This window comes from Excalfactoria chinensis, chromosome 21 (assembly GCF_039878825.1).
Source record: "Excalfactoria chinensis isolate bCotChi1 chromosome 21, bCotChi1.hap2, whole genome shotgun sequence".
Lineage (NCBI taxonomy): Eukaryota > Metazoa > Chordata > Aves > Galliformes > Phasianidae > Excalfactoria > Excalfactoria chinensis.
In genome coordinates this window covers 3,639,320-3,648,488 of record NC_092845.1, presented here as the reverse complement: position 1 = coordinate 3,648,488, position 9,169 = coordinate 3,639,320, and the positions used below count along the sequence as shown (strand labels likewise).

The window sequence follows — 9,169 nt, the reverse complement described above, 5'->3', positions numbered from 1 at the left end:
ATATTCCATCCTTCACTCTAGCAAACCAACTGCAGGGTGCACTCTGGAGATACAGAAGACTGAATGCACCAGAATGCTCAGGTAATTAAAGGTGAGAAGCCAGGGCATGAACAAACAATGGAGAAGTCAGCATGCACGTCTGCAATTTGCTCCTCTCCATTGCTCTTCCAGCAGTGGCATCCAAAGACACTATATATGCTGACCTTAGGTAAATAGATACACAATGGGGTTTAACCTGCAACCTCCCTTATTGCCACTGACTGTGTGTGGTTTGTATGTCCTGTCATTGTTAGGTATTTTCCCCCTTTGTTGCTTCTCCTTATAGCTCCAGAACGTGAGCTCTCACCTGGTGTTGGTCTCCGTTCAGCTGTGCACGCTCAGATTTCCACGTTGGGATCTGTGAATCCTTTCTTCCCCTCATTCACCAGCACAGGCTTTTCTGTCCTCGTGTGCCAGACTAAAATCTGAATAAACCAGCAGAAGTCATTAGCTGCATCCCCTCACTGCACTAACAAACATTCTTGCACATTAAGTCAATAGTGCCATTTAACCATCTACCCTGGAGCCTAATGGTGCATTCACAGCTGCAAGGAGGTTTGCATAAAACTTCATTTAGGGAGGCCTGCTGCTACCCAGAATGCACAGTGCACAGAAATTACCTATCTTATAGTGTACTGTCTTGGGACATTAACCTGCTCCTTCCATGTGGTTATCAACCATCTTTCTCCAAAGGCTCATCAACCTTCCCAATGATGTAAGGCCTTTCCCTCATCATCAGAGGATCAGTTTCATGTTTCCCATAGTCAAGATCCTGACTCTGGTTCTTGCTTACAGTGTTAGCCCACCCTCGGGCAGTGTGGAGCTGTTTGCTAGGTGCAGAATGGAAAAGCCATCTCTTGCCACGTTGGCTCATGTTGTGACTGCTTGCTAACCTCGCTATCACTACTTCTTTTCAAACTATTTCATGACCCTAAAAAGATGATGAAGTGCCACTGACGGGAGAAGTCCTTACTGCTGCTCAGGTTGTCTATTGTTACCTCTGCTCTTAAAGGTACCAGAGCCATGAGCTTGGGACAGAATACCCCATCAGTACCACATGCTCTGGACTCCGTACACACTTTTCATCCAAAACACCAGCCCTGTGCTGCTCCTGCTACTCCAGACCAGGTACAAAGCATTGCATCACTTTCAGGGCCCCTCTCCAACCAGCACTGAAGCACATCAGGACTATAACTTCTACTAAAATCTGAGCAATAGAGCTCAATGTAAATCAACACCTACAAAAGAGAGCTGGAAAAAATATAAATGGAAGAGGTTGGCTGACATCTGTGGTGGGGGAGACATTATAGGTCAATGGTTCCTCGCAGCCGTGCCACGCTTCAAGCTCTGGAAATGCTTTCCCCTCACCAGGCCCAATTATGCTCATTGCTCAGCACTACAAGCTGTATTGCTGGCAGCAGTTCTGTCCCTTCAGATCTGTGGCTTCCTGCTCCCTCACCTGCTCAGTGATGGTTCCTCCTCGTGGGGGTCTCCCTCTTGTTGCTATGACAATGCTCGGCACATTCAATCCAAATATATGCAAAGTCTCGAACCTGCTCCCTGCTTTTCTGAAAAACGAGGCCATGCTCTGCTTCTAAAGGGCAAACAGAGCATTCCTCGAAGGCCCCCGCAGTTAAACAGGAGCCCCTCCACCTTCCCAAGAAGTCACTGCTATTACACTGCTGCAATTACTGCCTTACTTCCTAATGAAAAGCAAAAGCAAACAGGTCTCGCCAAGCAGCTCTCCGGGCAGCGTCAGCATCAGCTAAGAGCTCCTCATCCAACAAACAGAATAGCCAAGCCTTAATGCAGTGCAGGTGCTGGAAACAAAGCTGGTGGGCAGTTCTGCTCTCCAGCAGGAGCAGGGAAGATCTGCTCCCATACAAACACTGCCAGCAACGGGGCTCGGGCTCACACAGCTCCAGGCACCGAGGCACAAATACAGATTAATAGCTTTTCTTTTCAATTGCATCCCGCTTTGACATTGTTAAATCTGAGTGCCAAAAAGGCAGTTATGTGGAATTAACTGACCACAACTGACTGATTCCCAGAGTCTGCGGCTCAATGCAGCAGCTTCTACCATTTCTCACACGGTGCTCTTTAATATGGGAGGAAGAGCACCATTTTACACAGCAACACCTGCTTTTGCTCTCAGCTCGATGCTTTCCACAAGCAGCGCTGGTTTGATATCTCAGAGCAAACGTGCAGTTTGCATGGGAGCAAAGGGGGGCTCTGAGTGCTTGACCTCCCATGAGCAGCAGTTCCTGCAGTTCACCTGCATTCCCTGTAGAAGTCCTCACTATTGCAACACATGTCGGCCATTGACAGCCTTGTCATCCAGAATCATGAGGCTTGGAACAGATCTAAGAGATTTTATAGCTTTGTCGCCATTGCAGCCTTTTTCATTGTCTTCCAACAGGAAATTAAGCAGGCAAGTCAGCCTGTAGTAGGAGGGGGTCACAGGATTTCCAGTACCAAAGCCCTCCATAGAAGGCAGCAATAACTGTTACTTGAAACAGTGATTGCCAGCTCTGCCTTGAAGGTGATAGGTGTTACAGGCCGAGCTCGAGATCACAGAACAGGGTTTTGGTGGTCCAAGCTGAGCTACCACAACTGCCACGTCGTCCGAAGGTCCTGGAGCAGGCAGAGTGCTGCAAAACCCAAACTACACAGATGTAGCTGTTCTATAGGGGATGGCGCTGGCACAGCAGTTCTGGAGACTCATCAGGGCTCAACGAGGCAAAAAGAACCCTCCAGGTTCTGCATGTCCCCTAAAAATCACCAACTCAGGCACTGCGTGTGAAGCTTAACCAACAAAGTGCTGTTGCACAGCAGCCAGGGTACTGAATGCTCACTGCAAAGCACACAAACCCAGCAGCCCAATTTCAGGAGCAATCTAAGCAAAAAGGGGGCAGATCTGCTCCATCCATAACCCGCTGCTCAGCCCCTGAAAGGGAAGGAACACAAAGAGCTCATGAAGCCAACTCCCTGCCTACTCTGCAGCACCACAGGGTAAGATCAGGAGGAAGCAAAGCACTCCTTTACAAGCTTTCTTGCCTTAGGCTGAATTATTCCTTCCCCCCTGCCCATTAGCAGTCAGCTTTAGCTGTTTTACAGCTGTGATGTCACGAAGCAATCAGCTCTGGTCCCTTTTGCTGCGTAATTCCCTGGCTGCTGCAGGGCCAGGCTTGCTCTCCTCCAACGCACAAGAATTTATTCCTCTCTCAAAGCTGGTTCCCAGACCCACAGCATTAGTTTGGGGTTCAGGCACTGTAGGGACACTCTGCTGCCTGTTCTCAGCCTGTGTGTGTGACAGCAGTGCCATTCCCATGGTGGCATTTCATGCTGCCCACACGCACACTGCCGCCCAGCAATCCCTGCCCAGCACAAGGCTGCCAGCCAGTTTCCTTCAGCAACATCCACCTAAATGCCAGGCTGGAGCCCACGGCTTTTATCACAGATCACGCTCAGCCAGGAGGGAAGGAAAGCAGAGGAATGGCTGCTTTTAGCTACCGAAACCACCCAAGTGCACAGAAGCTTGCCTCACCCACAGAACTATGAGTCTGTCTCCATCTGGGGAAACAAGGAGCTGAAAGAGCAGCTGGAACAAGAAGCACATCATTTGCAGTGCCCTTGTATTTTGTGTCTGTGCTCTCGTGCTGTTTGAATAGCTGAGGCCGCTGACAAGGTCTCTGTCCTTTAAGGGCTCTGGTTGAGCGCTGCAACTCGTTTCCTCAGGCACTCACAGGAAATGGGGAGCAGAATATGTCCCAGTTACATCAACCTTATGGGAACATGAGATCTCTTAGACCTTGATCCTGTCAGATGTAATGTGTCAACGGATTGAAGAGAGCTTTGTGTGCTGTGGGGGAAATGTAGAAGCAGCAGGACACAGAAGTACAGAGCACGCTTGTAAAGCCACGTTCCCTTACAACCCCACTGCTAACCAGCCCAGGCAATTCACTTTAACTTCTTTCATTTTCTTCTTAATTTTGGGTGGGAACCAAATTAAGAAGATAAATAAATAAATAGAATGTATGTCTTCAGTCCAGTGTAAGGTTTTTGCAGGAGTGAGCATCTGTGGGCTGAAGGCAGCTGAACATTACAGCCCCATACGCAGCAAGGGCAGCTCTACTGGAGAGCAGACATCTGTGCTTATCTTACACAGTTCCCTCCTTAATGATGGTACCTGAGCACATCCTAATCTGTAATGTAAATCTGACTGCAGAGCTTTACAGCTGCAAGCAATGACACTTGCTAGGAGCACACTGGCCCATTGAGAGTCTGTGCTCTGATGCTGGGGACCCCTGAGCACAGACACCTCTTGTCCTCCTCTGCTGCTTGTTTGGACACTCCTCCTCATCAGAAGGGTGAACAAAACAGCAATTGGAAAATGGAGGCTGCTGGCAGCAACTAAGAGCAGAAAGGCAAAGACTAACCTGCAAAGCTGCACTCAGAGTTTGCCAGGAGCAGACAGCATTCAGTTCTCAACAAGGACCCTTGTAAGATCCCTACAGCCATGCCAGAAAAAGAAATGCAGTCTGCCTCAAATCCTGGGCAGCAGTTCCTGCTTCCTTTCCAGCTCTGACCTGCAGCTCTGCGTGCAGCACTAGCATGGCAGCCTGTCTGTCAGCACCATTTCTTACCTCCAGCCTTTTCCTAATTCCCTTGCAGTGCCCCAACTCTTCTGTACAGCCTAAAACAACCTGAGTATCTCCCTTGATCTGCTGAAAGCACACTAATTTCCAGCCAGCACTTGCTGTTAGCTAGCAGGGTAGTAAGGGGGTAAGAGGCAGAAAGACCTAATTGTAGGGCAAGGCCAGAGCTTTTTTTGCAGGAAAAGCTTTCAGCTCTGAAGTGGATAAGGACCTGGAATAGATGGCCTAACACTGTCTCTGTCTGCAGTAACAGCTCATTTGTAAAAGAAGAAAAGTCCTCCTGGGATGATTACACAATGGAGGTTGGGTGGCTGCCTGCCACAGACAGAGGTATGAGCACCAAGCAGGAGTCTCTGATCCCAGATAAAGTCCCTCCAGTGCCTGCCACCCTCTCACAAAGCTTTCAGAGCACTTGACAGCCCCTCTGTTGCTGATGTGCTCTGATTGATGCCTGTCAGGCTAACCAGCATTGTCTCATTGTATCTTGCATGCTCCTGTCATCCCAGCTAGATATCCATCTGCTGTCTCTCAGATTGGACTGGAGAGTCTTCAGGGCAATAACTATCAGCATGCCCTATGACTATATCTTCACATCCCATGTATGAGGAAGAGACCTTACCTTAGTGCAATTGGCAGCTTTCGGCTCAAGGTCGTTCAGGGTGACCAGCTCTCGCAGCAGGCTGCTCTCCTGGTAGCCTCCCTTCACTCCTCGTAGTTTGAAATACGCCTGAGATCGCTGGAGGATCAGTCTGAGGTTCACAGCAAACCCTGCCATGTCTATAGCAAAGGGCCGATGGGGGTCAAACACAGTTTTCCAGCCGTAGACCTTCCCTGCAGCATTCACTTTGGGGGACTCGTAGCGCAAGCCACCAACAAAGGCTACTGGCCACACTGACACCTTTCTGGTGCTGCGCATCTGGAGGCAAAGGAGAGAGAAGGGCACAGTGGGTGTGTGCTGAAGGATGGGCTGCACACAGCATCCACCGCACAACAGACCTCCAGCAAAACACCTTCACCTTCCCAGCGTCCTGCAGGGGACACATGGGGCTGGGAGCCGAGGTGATGCTCCCAGGCACCACTGTGTCTTGGAGCGATGGAGCTTTGTGTATCACTCACCTGTAAAAGGTGTGCATCCTGGGGCTGCAGGAGTGTGTGTGTTGCTTTGGGAAGGGGCTCACGGCCATGGGACCAAGTGTGAGCTCAGCAGTAGGAACAAAACTGCGAGCAATGGTTGTAACTGAGGTTTAAGTAAGTGGGGTTTTTCTATCAAAAGGCCTCCAGAGCTGTGGGACATCAGTTCCCTGCATGGGTGGTTGGGGAGGTCAGGACATCCAGGGGGGAAGCATGTTGTCCAAGGAATCCGGGAGTAACATATCTTGGAAGAAAGGTGTTTTCTCTGAAAGCTGCAGTCTCAGGCTATGAGAAAAGCTAACATGGGGAGCTCACAACAGCAGGGTTGGGAGGAGCACAGCACACAGGACAGGGGATTGCAGCTTGCCCTACTACCCAGAGGGACGTTAGATGCCTCCGTTTCCCATGGAGTCACCAGAAATAGATAGAAGCCATCAGGGGACACTTCAGTGTGTATGCTTGCCAGTACAGATGATCAGAACGCCCGTCTGCCTGCCCTCCCAGTGCCTGGCCCTGCTCTCTGGCAGCCTCAGCCTCATGCTCTGCTCTCAGCCCAGGCTCTTAGATCAGGGATCTCCCAGAGCTAATCTCATCACTGCTAATTACTGCAAACGAGACCAGAAGAGCTCTGGCACTTGCCCTTCTGCATTATACACATGCTAACGGCAGTGCCTGTCCACGGGGAACAATAGTGCGTGTCTTCTGCATTTCACAGCACGTTCCATTGGCTCCATGTGACCTTAACTGCAGCTCCGTATCAGAGAGGAGAAGGCTCTTTCAGCAAAGCACATGGGTGAAGCGGGCGGGTGAATGAAGGAACCCTTTCTGCTTTACTAATGCACAGAGTCTCTCTGAAGATGCTGCCAGCGCCAGCCTCAAAGGAGGAAAGTGGAAGAAAGACATTCAGCTTGAGTTTGCTTTCAGCTTTAAAAGTGTGTATATTCTCTGGCTATCCAAGCTGAAGTGAGAGCCATCAGGGAAGAGAACAGGGCATGCATGGAGTGAATAAACAGGAGATCCCTGGTACGGGAACTGGCAGCCACTGGAGAAGGAGGCAATCTTACTTTCTTGTCCCATGCTGTAGGATCTCAGCCTCAAGAGAGTATGGGAACAGGTCCTTCTTGAGAGGTGAGGTACACATCTCCCTCCAAAGCCCTCTCCAGGCAGCACAAAGGGCTCCATGTTTCCAGGATATGAAGCAGGTGCTGTCAAACACATGCTCCTCTTGTGCATGTTAATCCAGAGAGAAGTGCATCTCTGAACCAGACGTCCTGTGAGTGCTGTGCTGGCACCACTCTGCAATGACAGAGTTCTCCGCTGTGCAAAGTGTGCTTTGGGCTCTTGACAGCTACAGAGTTTAACCACAGAGCACGCTGGGATGAGAGCAAACAAATGCAAACAGCAAGCAAGGAGTAGAGACCCCAGGGACTCCTCAAACAAGAAGAAACAGAGATGAACAGATGACTAAGTGCAGTATGTAGGGGTGGCAGAGAAGAAGGCAGGTAACAGCAGATCAGTCTGGAACCTCCTCAGGATGGGATGTGGGGGAGGATAGCCAAGGGTTCCCTTGCTGGGCACTTGTGCTTGCCTGCCCAGGCACAAAGGACAGCAGATGATGTTCCAACACCTAACGGGACTCTGCATGGCATAGGCATCTCTTCATCAGCTCCCTTGATAGTAAAATAAAACTACCTACATGATTACAGGATCCTACCAGTTAGCTCCTGCCTTGAGATGACCACTTCTCCTCCTCATGGAAGTGTTTTAGTTTGGGTGTGTGGTACCCAGGGAAAAGCTTTGTTCCTGCTTTCTTGGGGAAGCAGCGCAGCTAAAAGCCCCAACTGCAGCTAAAAGCCCTTCCAATGATGCCAACAGTTCCAAGTTACTGGAGCATGGATGTGTGCCTCCTCACCGTGTGCCACAGGCTATGCTAGGGTCCCCATTAATTTGCATTGCTGTTGACAATGGGAAATGCACACATAGCAGTCATGTCACCAAGCCCCAAAGGAATCATAGAAGCGAGGATTGGCTTAGGTTGGAGGGAACCTTAAAGATCACTTAGTTCCAACCCCCTGCCACAGACAGGGTTGCCAACCACTAGATCAGTCTGCCCAGAAACCTTCAGGAAAGCTGCAGTGGTACCACTGTACACAGGACTGATCCAGAGCACGGAAGATGATGTATACAGCACCTTTTGCAGCCCACATGCTGTGCTCAGGTGGCTGGGGCTCCTCCAGCAGGGTCTTACCTCCTCAAAGAGCTCCAGGCTGTAGGTGTTGTCATCATCAGCAAAATAAACAATCCCAGGCTGGCTGTTGTTTTTGTTAAAGGTCTCTCTCAGCCACCTCAGGGCAAGGTTCCTTTGCATGGTCCCCCGGGGGATGCGAGGGTCCCGCATGTCTCCCCGCAGCTTGTAGTTGCGAGGGGTCTCCACGTTGAGGTGGGTGTAGTTGAGCCCCGTGTCCCGCAGCAGCCGGGTGATGAGGGGTGTGCGCCGCTGGGAGTCCTCCACCAGGATCCAGTGCAGGTTTGGCACATGCAGGAGGGTGTTGGCCAGGCGTGTCAGCTCTGCTTTCTGCACGGGCCGGCTGTAGGTGGGTGTAATGACGTGGATAGTAGGAAGGGTGTCTGACCACGGGGGTGGGCGAGTATAAACATATTCTGTCCTCACCACCTCCACAATGTCCCGGTCCGACAAGCAGTATTCCTTGGAGTCCAAGCCTGCAGCGAGATCACGCCGGGAGTCACCACCATCATCTGAGCAAGGGTATGAGAGAAGAAAAACCGCATGGACTCGGTCCTCCGACACCCCCCGTCCCCCCAGATGAGCCAGCAGGCTGTGTGCTGATAGCAGGAGATCGCCCTCACAGCCCAAGAGGAAAGGAAACAAGCTCAAACAGAGACTTGAATAAATAAGTACACAAATTAATAAAGGAATCGGGGGCAAACACCCATGAGAAACAAAGTTCCTGCTGTTAGAAAAGCTGCACCCGTCAGGGCCTGAGAGCCCAGAGGAGACAGACTTGTAGAGCAATTAGATCTAGATAATGAAATTAGCAACAGGGACTGATGATCTGTTGTTCCCAAAGAGCTCCAGCGCTCTCGGCACCATGCTCAGCAGGGCAGGACTCATTGCACTGGAGCACTGGGACTGGAAAGTGGGGAATCAAACTGGGCTGGAGCTGTTGAACACATGGAGTCCCTGTATCACCTGAAGCTCCCAGCAGCACTGCTGGCCAGGACACTGCATACCCTGCTGCTTCCTGACAGGCCTGGGATGTAGCATAGGGAAGCAAGGGTAAGGCACTCTTCAAATATAGAAACAGAGAACAGAAATAACG

General features: G+C 50.6%; 1 protein-coding gene across 4 annotated transcripts in view; it reads right to left on the bottom strand.

Annotated features, from left to right (window-relative positions):
• B3GAT1 (beta-1,3-glucuronyltransferase 1) overlaps positions 1–9,169 on the bottom strand; it is a 30,656-nt gene that overhangs the window by 2,800 nt on the left and 18,687 nt on the right. For 2 of the 4 annotated variants that reach the window (XM_072354820.1, XM_072354817.1), the window contains exons 4-6: positions 8,077–8,549; positions 5,317–5,613; positions 347–464 (exon numbers count right to left, since the gene is read on the bottom strand). In XM_072354820.1, the coding sequence (XP_072210921.1) occupies positions 378–464; positions 5,317–5,613; positions 8,077–8,549 (857 nt within the window). In that variant the 3' untranslated portion in view covers positions 347–377. Of the gene's footprint in view, positions 1–346; positions 465–5,316; positions 5,614–8,076; positions 8,586–9,169 lie in introns of all 4 variants that reach the window. The other 2 variants (XM_072354816.1, XM_072354818.1) reach the window with 1 other exon arrangement.